The sequence below is a fragment of the Corapipo altera genome, unplaced genomic scaffold, assembly GCF_003945725.1.
Source record: "Corapipo altera isolate COAL_440 unplaced genomic scaffold, ASM394572v1 61548, whole genome shotgun sequence".
Lineage (NCBI taxonomy): Eukaryota > Metazoa > Chordata > Aves > Passeriformes > Pipridae > Corapipo > Corapipo altera.
In genome coordinates, this window is record NW_020885116.1 from 27,829 (window position 1) to 48,031 (window position 20,203).

The 20,203-nt window shown below is 46.9% G+C and overlaps 1 protein-coding gene across 8 annotated transcripts in view; it reads right to left on the reverse strand.

The window, feature by feature from the left end:
- Positions 1-13,496: 13,496 nt before the first annotated feature.
- Positions 13,497-20,203, reverse strand: part of GTF2IRD1 (GTF2I repeat domain containing 1) — a 70,515-nt gene continuing 63,808 nt past the window's right edge. For 6 of the 8 annotated variants that reach the window (XM_027669922.1, XM_027669926.1, XM_027669920.1 and 3 more), the window contains 5 exons: positions 17,913-17,990; positions 15,847-16,039; positions 15,368-15,405; positions 14,536-14,672; positions 13,497-13,758 (listed from right to left, as the gene is read on the reverse strand). In XM_027669922.1, coding sequence (XP_027525723.1) covers positions 13,684-13,758; positions 14,536-14,672; positions 15,368-15,405; positions 15,847-16,039; positions 17,913-17,990 — 521 coding nt within the window. In that variant the 3' untranslated portion in view covers positions 13,497-13,683. The remainder of the gene's footprint in view (positions 13,759-14,535; positions 14,673-15,367; positions 15,406-15,846; positions 16,040-17,912; positions 17,991-20,203) is intronic. The other 2 variants (XM_027669925.1, XM_027669921.1) reach the window with 1 other exon arrangement.

Genomic DNA, 20,203 nt, shown 5'->3' on the forward strand with positions numbered 1-20,203 from the left:
TGGTTTGGGCTAGGCCTTCCTTGGTGACCAGTTTGTAACCAAGGAAGGGTCCAGATTTACCCAATATTCCCTACGATTTTTACGTAAGCCAGATTATAAGAAGAAAGGAGGAGAGGCCTTCGCTCTCTTTCCTTCCGGCAGCTTGGAGGTGCAGGTTCCCTGCTGTTGAGTCTGCCGTGTTGGGGAGCGAAGCCCGGTAAGGCCTTGTCGACCTTGGGAGGAGGAGGTTGCCGGCGATTGTCCCGGAGTGACTCTCGGTTGTCCCAAGGAGAGTGTTGGGATATTTTCTTTGCTAACTCTTTAGTTACTAGATCTCGGGATACTGATTGGGACATATATATATATATATTATTTTGGTTTTGTTCCCTTTCCCTTCCCCCTTCCCCTTCCCTTGTGAAATTGTATATATTTTAAATTGTATATATTTCCATTGTAACATAAGTGTAAATATATTTATATATATCACTTTAGCTGTCTCTCTCGTTTCGGGTTTTCTTAGTTGGTTGTTTTTTCTCCCTCTTCTCCCTGAGGTTTGGGGGGGGGACGACTTCTGGTGGTAAGGTTTGAAGACTTGGCAGGGAGCCAGCTTCAAACCATATCAAGGACTTAAAATGTTCATAAAAGCGCTAACTGTATTTTCAAAACATTCACAGTGTGTTTAGAGTTTGTCAAGAATAACCACCACACACTACAACTTCAAGTAAATCTTGTTCGTAAAAGAAATGGAAGTGTGCTTAGTTGAAAGCATTCAGATTCCTCCTAGTGGTAATAAATAGCAATAAATACATCTGGGGAATAAATCTCAGAAGCTGGGAAAGGGCCTTGCAGGAGATGTTGTGGTACATTCCTGTACCATCACTGTTGAGGCTGTGGACTTTGTGCAATACAAATGCTGAGCTGCAAACACTAACCAGAATCCCCCGAGCAAACGATCTGAGTGAATCAAGATGTCGTGGCTCTTTTAGTTCCTTGCCAGTGTTCAGTTGGACATCACTGTTCTCATAATTTACATAGTGGGAGACAGAAGCATTCTGCAGTGGCCTATAAAAACAAACACCTCCAAAAAAATTCCCAAACCCCAACACCAAAACACTCCAAAACCCCCAAAAGATTAAAAAAAGCCATCCCCTACTGATTGCCACCCTAACCAGATTTCACCCTGCAGCACTTGGGTGGTTCCTTTTTGCAGACTAGGTAGGGAAAGGCATAATGCTGGTGAAAAACTTCAGCACAAGGTACACCAAATCTTTCTAAGCAACCACAAACATTTTCTACATCAATTTGCCAGTTCCCTTTGCTGTTTAGATGGCATTTTTAGTGGAAGGTATCCATAACTTCATGCTCCACCATAACTTCATGCTACCATCTTCCAGCTACACCTTACTGCACACACAGCCTGTACTGGCCATTTTGTATAGATTTAGATATCCTAAGTACACCCTGCCCAGAAGTTACTCAAGCAAATCCTTCTGGAAGACAGTAGTTTACCTGCCTAAGAAATGGAAGCTCACTGCCAGGATATCAATGGGAGGCTGTGTCCAGACCATGTTCTGCAGGCATGGATTATTCTGGGGGCAGAGAAGATGCCTTTTGGTTCCACACCATGATGCCACGATTTATTCTGAGAGTCATACGTGGCAGCTGCTTCTTGCTGGTAGGACCATTGTTGCTACCACGTGGTATGAGAGACTGAAATGTTATAGTTAATGGCTTAAACCTTGTTAAAATCACCTTGTTCACTGTAGCAAAATGTGCAAAGAAGCAACTGCTCATTTGCGACCACTGAAGCCCATCCCTCCCCACATATGCTTCCTGACAGGAACTGGACCGTGAATTAAGCCACCTGATGGGAACTTGAGATAAGATAAAGATGGTACTATTGTCCAAATATCTCAGGTCTGAGGGGAAGTAAACAAGCCTGAGGGGAGAAGAATGTGTCCACAGAGAAAGCCATTAGCAAATCTGCAGATGACACCTAGCTGAGGGGGAGTGTCGATCAACTGGAAGGCAGGAGGGCTCTGCAGAGGGACCTGGACAGACTGGAGAGTTGGGCCGATTCCAACAGGATGAGGTTCAACAAGGCCAAGTGCCGGGTCCTGCACTTTGGCCACAACAACCCCCTGCATCACTACAGGCTGGGGACAGAGTGGCTGGAGAACAACCAGGAAGGAAGGGACCTGAGAGCTGGGATTGACAGGAAGCTGAAGAGGAGCCAGAGTGTGCCCAGGTGGCCAAGAAGGCCAATGGCATCCTGGCCTGTGTCAGGAACAGTGTGGCCAGCAGGTCCAAGGAAGTGATTCTTCCCCTGGACTCAGCGCTGGTGAGGCCACACCTCGAGTACTGTGTCCAGTTCTGGGCCCCTCAGTTCAGGAAGGACATGGAGGGGCTGGAGCAGGTCCAGAGAAGAGCAATGAGGCTGGTGAAGGGACTGGAGCACAAGTGCTGTGAGGAGAGGCTGAGGGAGCTGGGGTTGTTCAGCCTGGAGAAGAGGAGGCTCAGGGGAGACCTCATCACTCTCTACAACTCCCTGAAAGGAGGTTGTAGCCAGGTGGGGATTGGTTTCTTCTCCCAGGTAGCTATCAGTAAGACAAGAGGGCATGGTCCTAAGCTCTGGCAGGGGAGGTTTAGGTTGGATATTAGGAAGAAATTCTTTACAGAGAGGGCAGTCAGGCATTGGAATGGGCTGCCCAGGGAAGTGGTGGATTCTCTGTCCCTGGAGGTTTTTAAGATGAGACTGGATGTGGCATCAGTGCCGTGGTCTAGTAACCACGGTGGTAGTGGATCAAGAGTTGGACTTGATGATCTCAGAGGTCCTTTCCAACCTGTCTGATTCTAAGATCTAAGATTCTAAGATCCCATTCTCAGCAGCTATGTTGACAATAAACTCTGGCTGGGTTAGCCGGGGTGTAAAGCCCTAATCCACAGACTCATTTGTTGAGGCGAGGTTTGCACTACCTGAGGGGGAGGTTCACACCCTTTAAGCTGGAATGGTGCTCTTTATAAAGGTAATTGTCCTCTGCTCAATTATAAAACTTCCCCTCCTCCCCCCAGGAAGGTCTGATAGGGCATTGTTAGAGGCAGCTGTCATGTCTTAGAAGGTGTCATAAACCATCAAGACCCCCTGAGGCCTTCCACCAGCCTTCCTACACATGATCCAAAAGTGTTGCAACAGATCCAGAGTTTGTTGCAAGAGACAGTGTAAAAGTTCCCCCCCACCCACAGGGGCGGTACTACGGTGTTCCCACCTAGCCTGAGTGCATTTTAATCCATCAGACTTTATGTTCCACGGGCTTTCCCCTCCACACCAGGATCCAGGCTGCAACCATCACGTTGACCAACAGACATCAAAATTACAACAATCAAGTGACATCACAGGTTCCAAGGGTGGTGAATGTACACCTTTCTACTCTTATGCTTTCTTTCTCTTTCTTCTCCTTTGTATATTTTCTTAAGTAATATTTTTATGCTTTCATATTGCTATATTACTAGAGATAATAATAACCAAACCAGCTACATACCTACTCTCCGTTGCAACCAAATTGTTCTAAAATAAACACTACACATATACATATTTACGAACACTGATCATTCAGGGTCATCTCACTAATCCACCTCTAGAGATCTGTTAGTAAGAGCCTGGGTTACCCTTCTCTTGTGAGGTGGACCATAACACCTGGGTCCTCAGAAGAGTGGACATTTGGTATTCTCTGGGTCAGGATTCTTCCCACTCTTCTGTATCCCTCTCTATGACTTTCTCCAGCCACAGGAAGCTATGAAGTCGGACTGCAGAGTCTGCAAGCTCTAAGAAAATCTATCAGACCCTCAGAGCACAGGGTTCATAGTTCCTTGCTGTGCACTGCTCCTTTTATATTTAGATATAATCTCTTTCCTTCTCAAAAAATTTTTTTTTTAATAACAACTCCCAAACCAGTGTAGCTTCAATTCAGCCCAGGAACAGTAACGTGCTCTGTGTGTCACAGCACAGCAGTGATGACAGACCGGAACAACACTATAGTGATCCATATTTTTCCTGCACACAGATCAATATAAGCTTATTTCATGCTCCTTTACCATTTTTTCTTTGCTCTAGTTGTCTAGATTTTTCTGTGTTTTTCTTTCACTATGTTGTTTTTTTTTTTCTGTTAAACAGTAAATAAAGGCATCCTGTATTTTCACTTTGAATATGGTGCATGTGGTAAGGCTGCTGAACACATGGGCAGTGCAAATCATGGCCAGTCTTCGCGAGTGAAGATTAGGGAAAGGTCTTTACCCACATTTGTTACAAGCACGCTGGTGATACAGGGCTTTGCAAATGTGGGTAAGACCTTCGAGCCTGTGCAATGGATTTTTTAGGTGAGACAGAGTGTGCGCTGAACTGAGCCCACCCTTTAATCCTGAGGTTCATCTGTCAGGACCGAATGAGCTTGGACGGTGGCAGCGAGGTGCTCAGGACGTAGGTTTGTTTAGAGTGACCTTCTCTTAGATGGATGGCCTTACAGGGCTGAACGAGCTCCATCTGCCTGGGTTTAGAGTTGTCCTTCTCTTCTGTGTGTTCCAGGGCTCCCCTCTCAACTCCCACGATGGTACTGTCCGCACAGGCGAACCTCCCATTCCCTCGCTCCTTTATGCACCCGGGGCCGGGGCCGGGCCCGCGCCAACGCAACACACACGGCCCAGGGCCGGGCCCGGGCAGTGCAAATATTTGTCTAGGAAAACAGTGCACAAGCACTGTTTTCTCCTCTCATTTATTGCTCTGTCCTCAGTTAAGCATGTTCTGGGGAGTTTAGCAAGGAATGTTTACTAGAATGTCTTGGTTCCATGTACCCCCACATTGATATCTTAGATCAAGTGATCAAGAACCTTCTATTACTGCCATTTTTAATGACAATATAAAGTCTATAGAGCAGGCAAGAATTCTACATTGGTTCGTGAACTGTAACTCTTCCAAAAGAAGAGGGAAGCATTTAAAAAATAATTCGCCATTTGCAACAGAGGGTTACAGTGACAATAAATATGCATTTTTCCAAAGATCAGAGTAAAACCTCCCAACTTAACATGCTATCCAAAATTGCAGGTGCTAGCAGCAGGTCACCCCTAAACACATTTTCTTCCATCACAAAACTGTGAAAATCCAGCAAAGCTGTGTGGTGAGATGCTTCAATAAGCACAGTGGTTAACATGGACATTAAAAGCATCCATGGCTGCTGAGTAATTATTCATGTCTCTGAACAGTTGCTGCCCTTGCAGGCTGGTACAGACACTGATGTAGAAGCTTGTGCTTCCCAAATTTTCCTGCCAGCCACACCAGCCAGGGACCAAGTGTCTCTAAAATGAAAGCTGAGAGTGTTGGACACAAGATGGCACAGAGGGAGAGGTGCCAGCATGCTACCAGATACCCTGGCCCTGCTCCAGCCCCGTGCCAGGCTTACGTGGCCTGGTGGAGAGTCCTGGGCAGCAGACAGGACAACATGAGCAAAAGAGAAATGCAATAGCTCAGGTCCAGAGCTAACGCACTGCAAATTCATTCAATGATACAGAAGCCAGCAGTGCTTGTGCCTCATATGTTCAGCCAGTCCCTCAAATAAACTTACATTGCTTTTGGCTCGTAGGAGGAAATTAGATCAGGAGTTTGCCAGCAAAGTATTATCGTCCAAGAGAAGGTTTTTGGGTTTTTTTGGTTTGGGTTTTTCTTCCCCCTTCATGTTCCCTCCTAAGAAATCTTTGCAGGTGTGATTATGGAGCCTAGATCAAGCTGCTGACAAGCAGACCAGCAATTTGGACACCACAGTAATTGATAGAAATGCCCACGATGGGTGAAAAGGAACTCTTCTACTTGTCTGCAATAAAAGAAAACAGACATTTCTACTCAATCTTTTTTTTCTGAAAGAAAGGAGTTTGGGAGCATTTTTGCTCTACATTACAGAACAATTTCCTTGGCAGCTAAACTATAAAAAACACAAAAGCAAAAAAATTCAAATAAACCAATAAAAATTTTATGGAATTGCCTGTGTTCAGATTATGGTTCCAATCTTCCTAGGCACTGTCCTTCTCCCTAGGTATTCCTACATACAGGTGGTGCAGGGATGGCTGGGGACTGTCAGCAAGAAGCAGGAGCAGGCTGGTTGTGATGGGATCATCTTCCAGGGTTAGGAGCTACTCAGCAGGGCTGACTGTCATCTCATCATCTACCAATCTCTCCAAGATACAACTTCTCCTAAGAGGCCAAAAGCCATCTAAAAGTGACGGTGAAGGAGTTGAAAACTGCACAGCAACAAGCAGCCAGTGGTCCTCACAGGTTGCCCAGGACATGCAAGGGAGTGCTCTGCCCTGCGCATCTTTGTGGCGAGAAGTCCAAACCAGAATCAGTTTTCCTCAGCTGCAGAGCTGGGTATTTTTTTGTGCAAACTAACCATTCAGGGATCTTCATTGGGTGAGAGCATGTTTGTCCACATCCATCACCATCCTTCACAGAGGTGATGTTCCCGGGAAGGTCCCCTGGCAGCACCAGCACAAGCAGTATGTCAGAACTCTGTGCACGAGCTTTCTCACACATCACTGCTGTCCTCTACAGGGGCTTCCTGAGGCAAACACCAGGCCACCTTAGTTATTTTTGGCTGAACACCATCAACTGTCACTGTTCCTTATATGCCTGCAGATCTATTAGCATGATGCCTCAGAGCTTTTTGGTTTTTTTAACTTTTGTAGATTTTAGAAGTAGTTGTGTAGTGAATGTAGATTTTAATGTAGCTGTATTATATCCCTTACCCTTAACATAGTAGTTACACATACCCAACTCTGTTACCTCATTCCATATCAATCCCTCTAAATTCTGTTAGTGTGTTTAGTCTTCTTTTCAAGGTAGAATTATAGAAAAACACCCTAAGGCCTGGACCAGAAGATATCACACAGACACTGACCTTCAAGCCCAGAACTCTGGAGGAACTCCAAGAATTGTGCATGCTGCGAAGAAGATGAAGAAAAGGAAGAAGGGGTCCCAAAGACCCCAAACCCAATTCCCGAAGGGGTATGTTGGGGGGCAGAACCAGGGCTGGACAAATCTGGGATTGGATGGACCTTATTATAAAATCATAGAACCACTGACCAGAGGTGCACACATCCTTGGATCTCAGGCCTGAGATTAAAGGACCTACTCTCTGTATCTTATACACTAAATTGGCCTGGAGTCTTTTTTTCTCTGAGGTCTCTTAAGGCAACAGCACTTCTAAATGTAATCGGCATATTGCAACGTTATCTTCAATTATTTTGCACTCAGGTCTGTTGACATTTGGCCATGAAAAAGAAGGTTGTTTTTTTTTTTTGTACTGGTTGAAACAGAAGACAGATTTACTGATGCAGACATCAGCAACATAACCAGCAACTTAAAATGAGCCATTAATATTAGAAGAGCAACTGAAAGGAAGCTCACTACCCATAGACAAGTTGGATGTACCTCTTTCCGGCAGATTTTATAATCCTTTATAAGACCTTGAGCATGCAGTCAGCTCTCCATAGGCTGACACCAGCCAGTGTCCTAAAGCTGGAGGTTTCCAAGCTGGCAAGGTAATGTTGCACCATTAGAACAGAGAAGAAATCCTGTGCCACCACAGAGCAGAGCAGTGATGGTGCTACATGTGGGGGTTGTTTTCTTAGTTCACTTCACCTGCTTGGAAATGAGTTGTGTTGATTTAGTCAGAGAAACATGGAAAGTGTTTTGGAGAAAACTTTGCAGCAGTACAGGAGGAGAGATTGTGATCACAGGCTACTGCAGTCACTTCTAGGGACTTTCCCAGGATGGGCCATGCCCTAAGTGCAGCAGCCCCTCACTGGTGGGTGATGCTGGCTTGCACCCAGTTGCACAGATGACTCCCTCACCCTCGATGAACCATTCCCAGCGCCCTTTCTCTCCTCCTTTTTGTCTTAAAAAGCTCCTGCCCACGCCCTTCTCAGAGTGGTATTAGCATGCAGGTTAATGAAGAGCCTCATTACCCTCCTGTGACCATGCAGCAGCTGCCAAGGCAGGTGTCCATCCGTCTTCTTTGCTATCATTTGCCATTAGAAGGACAGGGCAAAGCAGCAGAGCTGCCTCCTCCCTGAGCCGCTGGCGGCAGCGGATGTGCCACAGTCCTGTGTCTCCAAATCTGGTGGCAGTGATGAGATCCCAGCCTCTACCATGAGGACTATGAAACCATTTTAGTAAGACAAATGGTCCTGCCGGGGATGGCCTGTTCCTTCTAGGAATGCCCATTTCATACTCTTATTGGGAAAAATACTAATAAATAAATTTCGTGATGCCTCATGGAGCTTCATTCCACTTAAACATCACCCCTCAAAAAACCCCACTCATGAAAAATCTTTGCATGAGAATGCTCCAGTTCAGTTCAGCTACATCAGACTGCCTTTATACCCCATAGACCTGTAAATCTGAGTGTGAGACAGCTCTGCAATACATTCATTTTACAAAAGACTTAGATACTCCACTGGCAGCTTCTCCATGAATTACAGCACTGCAACTCCATCCCTCAATTGACCCCAGAGCCTCCAGTGTCACTGCTACCCACCAGCTCTCCCTGACCAGCAGCACAAGCACATCAGTGGGGTTCCTTTCTCTGGATTAGGTAATCCTAATCAATAGAATTAACAGTCTAAACTGAGAGGTGTTTGAGCCATTAACAGAAGAAAATAGTTGGAGAGATGGCAAAGCACAAGTTATATACTAGTTATATGGGAGATAAATATATATATATACACACAAGGTTTGTGAATATATATATATATATATGCAAAAAGTTATGTGGGGAAGCAAAGCCATTGTCTGAAGATCATACAACTTGCAGACACATGAAATAAATGAAAGTCACTGCGCCGTCAAGCAGCTGCCACTCCTTGGAAAGGCTCCGGTGTGCACTGTGCTGATGAAAGACCCTGCACAGAAATCAGTGCTTCTCACTGGGACCGCAGAAATGGTATGGAAAAACATCCACCAGGCTTTCCTCCACCTTGCACCGTCTGGCACTGGCATACAATGGGCTTTAAACCCTGCCATGGCCAGGCAGGCAGATGGGGGTTGACCTGGAGGGCAGCGCTGAGCCCTGGCTGGAGCTGCCCAGGAGCTCCCAAAGGCAGTCAGGCTGTGGTACCACCGAGACAGAGCCTCCCACAACACCTGAGCCTCTATTCCATTAGTTTTAGCCTTGGATAAGGAACTTGCTCTAAGCCGTGTAGGCTACAAATGATGCTGCTTTGTGAGCAGCTGGAAGGGGCTGGATGCTGCAGGGAGGAGTGGATTGTGATGACTGCTGGGAAACAGTTCGAAATTTGGTTGTAGCTCAGACCAAGTCTTACTTTGGCATTAGCTGAACTCAAAAATATAAATATAAATAAAAATTAAAAAACCAAAACCAAACCAAACCAAACCAAAAAAACCAACCAACCAACCAACCAAACCACACAAAGAAGGAAGCAAGATCTCGCACTTCGGTGCATTCTTAGTTTCCCAGCCTTGCTGCAGTGTCAGGAGAAGGTGGTTTCTGAAGGCACCCACCAGCCATGCTGTCTGCTGAGCTGCATGCCACAACCCGGAATTGCTCCGGGCTTCGCAAAGGGATTCCTCGCAAATGCCTTCAGGCTTCTGAATAAAAGCACAGATGCTGTTTATACTGTTCTGTAGCATCTTGGTGCACTATATCTTTAAAAAATGATTTGAATCAAAGCTCTCATTCTTTAATTAAACTTCATTTAGCTGCCATCTGTCTTGGATCAAGATGGCTTCATGTTTTGCAACTCTTAATGAAGATTGTTATTGGATTTGTAAACACATAAGCAACAGAAACCCCCCAAAAAACACCAAAGGCTTTGAAAAGTAATAAATGAGAAACACAGTGGAAGCGTTAAGATCTGCATCTTCACTCATCTAATTGTAATGGAGTGGCTCCCATTCAGCAGATAATCGCAATATACACAAAAAACAAGTGCCACTCTGCCACTGCAGGATCAAGATTAGGGAAGCTGTAAGAATTACAGCTGAGGGAAGCCAGTAATAAAGTAAATGATCTATCATTTTTCCAAAGTGGGAAGGGTCAGCGCTCCTAGGTCACAAGCTAACACAGGCACCAGGGCAAGAGTTTCCCACTCCAGCCATGGAAAATGGAAGTGGATATTGTGGCCCTTAAACTACTCAAAATTACAGCAGGAATCACTGTTATCCAGTCCACAAAATATATCTGTTATAAGAACCCAGCAGCCTCAAAACCCAGCCAGGGGAACCTGGAGGTGCCAGGCAGATGCTGGTGCCTGGCTTAGCACAGGGCAGGGCACAAGCTGCCTATTAGAAAGTGGGGCTTGGGGATATGCAAAGCTCCATATCATGGATCAGGAAACTTAGGGAAGAAAATCTGAGCCCAGAGCTTTGGCTTAGCCCGTGCCGGAGCGGCACAGCCAGCCTTCCTCTGCCTCATCTTGCTCACCAGATTCCAAGCTGAGGATGCTGAGGATGCCAGCAGAAGAGTCTCCTTGGTCAGTTTCCACCCCCCTCAACCATTTACAGCCTTTATGGTTACATTCAGCTCTCTGAATCAAATCATTAGTTCCCAGCACAGCTCCCATTCTCTAATTTAACTCCATAGCCTGCATTCACCCCTGCCTTTTGGCAGCATCATTAGGGCCTGTGTGAGCACAGTGCTTCAGCCCCACACCGCCAGAGCCTCTGCTTGAGGGACGGTGGGATGGGCAGCCTCCAACATCCCCATCATTACTGATCTGCACAACTGCCTTCGGTGCTCTGGCATCAGACCTTTATGTTCTTCACAGAAAAAAAAAATCAAAATATAATGAATGTGCTCTCTTAGGTGACACTGACTCATGAAGCCAGGTAAAACCTGGAAAGCTAATTTAGTGGAGCAATGTAAGGATTAAAGAGAGTTAAACACAAAGTGCAGGCATAGGGAACTTAGTATTAAGAAATAGCGCAGGCAATAAATTCACTAGAATACAGGACACTATGACATGAGAGAACATAAGCATGAACAGAAAGAACTAAAAATGCTAGCACACACAAAAAGGGACATATGGAAGAGAAACAAAAGGAGATAAGAAAAGGGACAAGCCAAGAAATCAGGTACACTTGCCAGATACTGAAAGTCCTTGCCAAATGCACAAGGAAACTATCCAAATTAGGGAAGGTTCAAAAGTTTATGAAGATGATGATGAAAGGACACTGGGTTCATGATGAAGTCAGACAGGAACTACCACCGAAGTTCTCCCCAAATTAGAGACCACGCCTCAAACTCTGCCTCAACTCTGCCTGTTATGAATATTAAAAGTAGATGTTGCAATATAATGAATATTCATAATACGTGATGTAATTGCTTGGCAAAAAGTGTATAAAAAGCTCAATTGTAAGTTTCTCGAGCGGAGCAGTTTGTCCAGGGCGACCTGGCTGCTCCCCAGCCGTAAAATAAATACCTCCTGCTTACAGACTGAAAATTCTGTCTCTGAGCAGTTCTTCCGCGCCTTCTTTGGGGCACAAATTGGCATCACTCAGTGGGATCTGACCTGTGAATAAGCCCCTTTCAGACATTTGGGAAGAGAAAAATGTATTTTTACCTCTGAATCATGTTTCTTTGTTTCCTAATTGGAGATGCTGCAGGTTTGAGCATCAGGCAGAAACAAGACTCAGATTTTGATGCCAACTGCTCAGATGTCAAACTGTATTTATAATTGGGGTCACTGATACAGGCTTTGCCACCTTTGTGCACTATCCTACATTTGTTTCGGATTTTGTTATCTCATGTGATCATTTACATCTAACTCTAGAGCAAATGCAAGTCCAGAGCCAGGAAATAAAACTGCAGCTGTCTTGAAACACTTCTACTCACCATCAAATAACACTTCTACCAACCATCCGAAACTCTTCTGTGGCCTTAAGAGACATGGACTCAAGCAGACCAAAAACATGTAAAAGAAATAAAGGATCGCATTGCACTCAGAAAAACTGTCATGAGTGACTTTGATCCTGTGTCCACCACAGTCCACCTGCTGGCAGACCACAGCTGCTACTGTCATGGCAAGTTTGCTCTGTGGCAAGGCTCTGACTCATCCTGCATCCTGGAGGGACACCCAGCAATGGTCACCCCCCCAGTGATGCCATGTGTTGCTGCTTGGGATGACTCCAAAGTTACAATCCCCTGGTGGCTCCTGCTGAGCTGCATTTACCTACACCCAAGCCAGGATGTTTCTTCTTGTTGGTTTCTTATGCCAGGATTAGTTCTCACTGTGTCTCACCTGTGCACGGCTCTCAGCAGGCATAAAGCACAAATTAAAAATGTGCCATGGTTAGTAACAGCAGTCAGGGCCATTTGCTTCTGCTGCCAAACTCCAGAGGTGGAATATACAAGGCAGAAATTTCAAATAATATCCCTCAATTTATTGCCTTATTTCTTATATGGGGCAAAGTGGCCCAGGGTGTGTGGAGGAGCCCAGGGGTTTCCCCAGATGCCCTCAGCACTGCCACTTGCAGTGGCCAAGCAATCTGGAACCTGTGCAGCCTCAGCAGGATCAGCCTGGAGAGAAGGAAGCGCAGGGGGGACCTTCTTGCTCTATACAACTACCTAGCCAGGTGGGGGTCCAGTCTCTTCTCCCAGGTAACAAAAGGAAATGGCCTCAAGTTGCACCAGGGGAGGTTTAGATTGTGTGCTATGGAAAAGTGTTCACCAAAAGGGAGGTCAGGCATTGGAACAGGCTGTCCAGGGAAGTGCAAGAGTCACCATCCCTGGAAGTGTGAGGGTCACTATCATCCCACTCAAATCCCATTCAAATCCATGAGGATGTGGTTCATAGGGATGTGGTTTAGTGGCGAACATGGCAGAGCTGGGTTAATGGTTGGACTTGATCTTAAAGGTCTTTTCCAAATGAAACAATTCTGTGATTCTATTGAAGGAACTTCCTCCCCCATAAGGCATAAAAGCCTCCCAGAAAGTCATAGAGTCACAGAATGATAATCATAAAATCATAAATAGTGAAGGACTTCAATGGATGAAAATCTTTTTCTGGTTTAGGCTGTGGTTAAACTCATGAAACCCAATGCTTCTGTGCCTTTCTAAGACCTGGGATGGCAGGAGGCTGGAAGGGAAGGCTTGGGAGGATCTCACCTCTTGGGAGGCCTGAAACCTCCTTCCTTCTTAACGCAAATGCACTTCAGCTCCAGAGCCAACAGGACTCATGAGTGCAGGTGCCTGATGCTCAAAAGGGCTGGTTCCCTCCTCTGTCACCACTGCAGTTTGGTACCACTCCTGCGGCAGCTCTGTACATGGATTTTTACAACTTTGATTTAAATTAAATGAAGCATTAAAACATTTCAGACCTTATGGCTTCAAGCACTGGTGACACTACGGATTTACTGAGCAGCCAAAGCCTGACAAGGTCTGTCCAGGGGTGCCCTTCTGCCCTTACTCTTACCTATAAATGCTATTTATCAATACTATATGTAATAAAATAAGTACTTTTAAGAGCAAGGCAACACTTTTTATTTTTATTTAAAAAGGCCTTGATGGCAGGAATATAGTGTAAAAATCATTGGAAAAACTAAAAGGCATTGATACATATTGGAATATACACTTTTTACATAAATTACATTTATTTATTTATTTATTTATTCTCTCATTTGAGGTTCTTATTCGGTATTGAGGTCTAATAGTTAATAGGTCCTGGGATCTGGACGTTTAGACCACCATAGTCTAACATGTACATGTTCATGGGCCATTGCTGAAAGAGAGGGAGAGAAAAAGAAGGCAAAAGTCTCTGTTAGGACACAACACAAAACCATGCATGCATCAAACCTCTGACATGTTTCGACACCAGCTGTTGCTCCCACTTTCCAAGGAGAAGAGAAGAACCAACCCCAAACCAAAACACCATTGGCAAACTTCACAAAAAAAACTTCTAAATTTGTATTTCTTTTGCTCTTTTGGGGGGAGTTTTATTTTGTATCATCCACAACCAAAGCCAAGCCCTGAGGGAGTGCAGCTGTATGCATCTCCCTGATTTGTTTCCTATTTTTGTGGGTTTGTGGCATGCTGAAGCTCTGCATCACTCCCAGGACCGAGCTGGAGGTACACCCGGCACAGCTCAGATCATGGGGAACCACTGGGTCCTGCCAAGAGGTGCTACAGGCCCAAGATGATGCCACCAGCATCTGTGTTTTAACCCAGTGGGGTGGGAGAATTTGCTCGAGTCTGTGTGCAGCTCACGTGTGGCTCCCACTAAAGCTGAGCACCCCCATGGCACCCAGCAGGGATGTGGGAGAGCCCCAAGTGGTGGCAGATGCTTTGGTCTGCTGACCTCCCCCAGAGAAACCCAGCAGGAAAAGGTAGCCCCACAGGTGTGCCCCCTTCTTTGCCAAACCTGCTTGTGCCATTTTACATCACACTTAATAGTGTTTGTCAGGCAGAGGGAGGTGGTGACGGTTCGAGAACAAAGAGCAGCATCCAGAAGCAGAAAGATAGGTAGGCAGTAACCCCCCTAATATTTGGAAGGCTTTACCACAAGTGAGATCTGATTTGTTGATGATGTAGACTCCATATTGGAAGAGGAGGAAGAGGAAGACGAGGAAGAGGAAGATACCAAGTTTCCTTCAGAGATCCTCTTCCGCTTCCGTTTGGGAACACTGATGTCTTTCTCTGCAAGAAGAGAGGAAAGGCGTGAGGTGTCCAAGCCCTGCAAGTGGCCCCTAAATGTAGGGTCTCTTCCTGCCGCTCTGACCTCGCCTCCCCCAGAACATCTCCCCACAGCAATCTGCTCAGCCTCCATGATCTGGCACAGAGCTGCCAGCTTTCCTCACATTGAAGGCATGCTCTTGCTTGCCAGATCTCCCTTCTCTACAAAGCCACCTATTTTCATAACACTAACAGGATCATAATTTTCTCTAGGGTTGCTAATTCTGACACATTTGATTACAACTGGCTGAGATTTACTGGGGAGGATGGGACAGAGAGAGAAACACATTCCCAGTGATCACAGAAACCTTGTTTCCTTAGAAGTTCAAGTGCTAAACAATGGATCAAATTTAACCAGTGAATAAATTGCTCATGGTGAGTAAATTGCTAATGGGAGAGAGATAATCACATCCTCCAGAATATGCTGGAAGTTTGAGACGAACAGCCCAGTCTTCCTGCAGCTCACAGAAGTGGAATCATTTAAGAGGATGGTTTGCTAATGAACAGATGCTTAGCCTACTGAGGTAGGATCTTCTCCCCAGCCGGCCCTAGGGATGGTGGGAAGTTCGAACACCACCTCACAACCCCATCCATTTTGCCTGTGTATTTTCTCTCCTGTAGAGCTGGGAAAGCCAGTTATGTCCTAGCCCTTCCCTTACCTGTTTGTTTGACCTCGGGGCAGATTTCAGCAAATGGCCTGTGGAAGAGACAATGGGTGAGTCAGGCAGATGGTGTTGTTTCACCCTGTGTGCCTGCCCATGCTGGGACACAGCCCAGACCCCAGCCCTGAGCTGCCTCCTCCAACACCCCTTTGCATGGAGAGGGGACTCAGAGCATCCCCAGTGTGCCCCAGAGGGAAGCAACCTGAAACAACTCAGCTGGGTCTCTGAGTTTCCTGCCCCCATGTCATGTCCCTTCCCAGCATGATCATCACAAATTGCACAAGAAAGAGGGGAAAAATCAGCCCTGCTAACCCTTTGCTGCGCCCACCCACGGGTGAGCACCTCCCTGCAGCACAGGACAATGTATGTGGTGGCTCTGGTGGCCCTGTGGTGAGTTACCCCACTCGTGGCTGAAGAAGCAAAGACAACACTTAAAGAACAGTAACCTCCCCCATCACAAAGCTGGGGGGACTTACTGGAGCTGGTTTATAATCACCATCCGAATGCTCTCCCGTGCCTTCAAGATCTTCTCCAGCCGATGAATGTCATAGGTATTGGGATTTCTGAACGGGATATCGTCTGGCAACCCAGTAACCTCCACGGCATCAGGACTGTCCCTGATGAGTTTATAGGGCACCATGACAGGTCGGTTCAAGCCCAGAGCCTCTCCTGTAACGGCAGAGCAGAGGACAGCATACCAGCTTTACCCCAAGGGGCTCCAGACCCAACCAACTGAAGGACCAAGAGCCCCAGGGGACTTTGGGAAGCCATGGCTGCCATAATGCCTGACCTTTGCTGCAGCCACGCCCCACCCAGCTGTTTCACATCTACCTACCCAATTTACTGTCTGCTCTATTAGCCTCATTTAGAATTCTGCAGGAGCCTCAGGTGAGTTCAGAGCACGCCCATTGCCGCACTTGTACGAGCAGCTAAATCAGCAGCAGCATGAGAGACAGCCCAGGACAGGGGGCAAATGAGAGAGATTTGCCCATTTCCACTTCCCTCTAGGGGATCACTGGGGTGGATATCACTGCCATGCCTCATCATCACATCACATCAATCACATCACATCACATCAATCACATCACATCACATCACATCACTTCACATCACATCACTCCTGCCCATTTTTTTGAATCAGTTTCTCTCTTTGGCCTCCACAACATCCTATGGCAGCGAAATACCACAATTTAATTCCTTGCTGCATTAAAAGCACTTCCTTCTGTGCGATTAAACCTGCTGCTCACCTCTCCAGATACCCCTTCAGTTCCTACTTGGTGGGGAACAGTGAACATCCCTCCCTCCTGTGGTGGTTCTTTCTGACTGTAAGTGCCTGCTCCCGCCTTGTGTCTATGCAGCCCAAAAAGATGAAGGTGTGAGTGGCACCTCAGCCACATTTTTGGCTTTCCTCACAGAAAGTTTGTCCCTGGAGCCTTCCTGGCATCTTCTGCTCCATAAACAGTGCCAGGACCATGAGAAAGCAGGGATCTGCTGTGGGCTCAGCCCTCCCAAGGGTTGAATGGATAGAGATGCTCAGAGCACTGGCACCAGCCTTCTGGGGTGCTGTGCCCATAAGCTGGCACCTCCAGTGACACAAATCCACCCTCAAAGCAGCACACAGCCCCTGCTGCAAGCAGCACCCCAAAATAAACAGGGTTGGGAAGGGTGAGCAGCCTTGACAAGAGGAGATGAGAAAGGACAGCAATGACATTCCCTACTGCTTTGCTATGAATTTGGCTATTTTCCTTCTCCCTCAGGCAGTTATTCTGGGGAAGGAGGCTAGACACCACACTGAAGCTGTGGGGTGCCACTGAGCTGCTGTGGCCTGGCTTTGAAGCCCTGGAGACTCAGAGGCTGAAAAATAACTGCACTTACACAAGCTGTGTAAGCTGGCAAGGGGCAGCCAAGAGCAGGGGCAGCCCAACCTGCAGGGTCAAGATGAAGGGTCATGCACCCTGCGCTGGCTCCTACAGTCCCCCCACCCCCAGCTATTCCTGCTGCTCCTTTTCCCAAGGATGGGTGGAAGGAGAGGTTTGCTGGGTAGCACAAGGAGCCTGCAGATGGCATTTTCGAATTGTCAATATTCTGACCTCCTTTTCCACTGCAGCTTCAGCAAACTGTTCCCCACATGTGCTGCATGTCAGGATGGGGATCCAGCCTTATTCTCAGCCTGGCAGGCAGGGGCTGGCACAGGGCAGCACACTCAGTATCTGGCTCGTGCCAGATCAGAACATGTTAAAAACGCATCAAAGGCTGACAGCAGACTGAACAAATCCTGCTCCTGTACTGCATTTTGCCATCCTCCTTCCCCTTGCCAAGGATGAGCTGTCAACAAGCAGGTCACAGTCCCACCTGCCAGAAGCAAGACACAGGGATGTTCCTGAGGACAGGCTGTAACGTGGAGCAGCAGGATGGAACCTGCGCTGCGGCAGCTGCGGTGTGCTCAGGCTATAAATAGAGGCCTTTGGTGGAATTAATTTTAACTACAGCTGCTGTCAGCAAAACCAGGCTCTATCTGTGATGCACGCAGGCGGAGACTCACCGTATTTCTCATTGAAAAGCTCTTTCACTTGCTCTCGGAGAATCACCTTCTCTCCGAGCCTGTTGGCATCATCCTCATCTGCAAAAGCAAGGACAGGCATGAACACACCTTGTTTCCTTCTGAGCCCCTGGAAAACTAATCCCACTGCCAAAATGCAGGGGGGTGTCCCTGTCCATCTGCCTCAGCATGGCCTGGGGACACCTCAGAGGTGCTGCTCTCTCCTAGCACCCTGTGATGCCTTTCAGAACTGTGCAAAGCAGCTCTAAAATGCTGTGCCTACCCACAGATCTCCATTTGCCATGCACTGCCATGGCTGAGAGCATTTTACGTCTACATTGAGGAGTGTATGACTAGAAAATGACTAGAAAAAATGCAAAGCAATGGATGCTCAAGCCCTCAGTGCCGTGAATGCTCCCACGAGTGACATCAAGGAATGAGAGAACACTTTTATGGCTAGGCTCCTAAGTACAGTATTGTTTTATAATATGTCATATAATCAGTTTGGCTTTACTAGCTTTTTCAATTATCCTCATCATGCTAAACAGTTTCTCCTCCATTCTCTCATTTCAAACGATGTGTCTAATTCAGTAGATTTTTACCCTCAGCTATTTAGCATTCTCAGGAGACTCCAGGACAAACAAGTGGGGTCACTGCAGGTCCCCTTCGATGCTTTTTTACCCCTACAGGTGTAAAGCACCAAGTGAACGAACTTTATCTGCCTCTTGCTGGGGTCACCCCTCTAGTCCTGAGCCAGTTGTGATGTGCTGTGCAGGATCAGCTCAGTGGGGTCTCCTTCCCACATTCTCTCCTCCCAAAGAGAACCCTCACTGCACCCAAGGCAGGCACTGTCACCCTGGCTGGCAAGCCACTGGGTAGACATCATGGAATCCCTGAAAGGTTTGGGTTGAAAAGGACCTTAAAGACCATGCAGTTCCAACTCCCTGCCACAGGCAGGGACATCTTCCACTAGACCAGTTTGCTCCAAGCCCCGTCCAACCTGGCCTTGAACACTTCCAGGGATGGGGCAGCCACAGCTTCTCTGGGCAACCTGTGCCAGTGCCTCATCCACCCTCACAGGGGGGAATTTCTTCCCAATATTCCACTTAACCCTGCCCTCTGCCAGCGTGAAGATATTCCCCCTTGTCCTCTCACTTGTTCAAAGTTTGTCTCCAGCTCTCTTGGAGAGAGTAGCCCTTAGGTACTGGAAAGGGCTCTAAGGTCTCCCCAGAGGCCTCTCTTCTCCAGGTGAACACCTCCAGCTCTCCCAGCCTGTTTCCATGGCAGAAGTGCTCCAGCCCTTGTGGCCTCCTCTGGACTTGTTTCAACAGATTCAGGTCTTTCTTGTGTTGAGGGCCACAGAGCTGGATGCAGTGCTCCAGGTGGGGTCTCACAGTGGGTTTTTATAGCATCAAGGTCAGCCCTGTAAACCCTGGCATGAGGGATCCAAGCATCCTCTGCCTCCAGTCTGAAGCTATTTAGTTTCATTTTAAGCAATCACATGATTGTGATTTTTTTTTTTCGCACATGATTTTTGGTTTGATTTTAAGCAAACAAATGGCTGGCAGTTTTGTTCTAAACACAAGGTGAAACCCCATCATGAGTCCCTCAGCATGGGACTGAGCCTAACACTCAACACCTCTGGCAGAAACAACCCCATCCCACACCTCGGCTACTCTGCTGCTGCAGGTGCTGGAGAGAAGCTGGCACCCTTAAACCTCTGCACTCTGCTACTGCACAGTACAGCCTCAAAAAAGCCTCTTCTCCACCTGGAAAACAATTGTTTTGCCTTGATATAACTAGGAAAAAACAAAAAGACATTTCTGCAAAGAAACCCCAGGGCCAAGTTGTGCTTCAAATCCAGAAAGGGCAACAAAGCAGCTTGAATGGCATGGAACAAAAAATAAATAGAATAGATGAAACTCAAATGTTGCCAGGGAGCTCTGATTTCAAGGTGATGCCTTCCAGCACTGCTTCAGAGGCTGTGGCAGACCAGTGGGGGCCAACCCTATAGGCTCCCTCTGTGACTTCCTTGTCATCGATGCTCAGTTTCTGGGCTGTATATACACACCCGTGTGGATGTGTAGATGGTAGCAGACAAAGAAACACCAAAATTCAGTGTTCTCACTCATGTAATTGTCTGGGACTGAAAAATGAAGCATCTCTTTCCTTTCCGCTCATGCCCCAAGCGATGTGAGTGCCAAAAACAAGATCCCAAGGGGTTTTTTCCACCTTGCAGTGGGCAGTACTCATGAATTCCCATCTAAGGACACAAACAAATATGAAAAACCTGG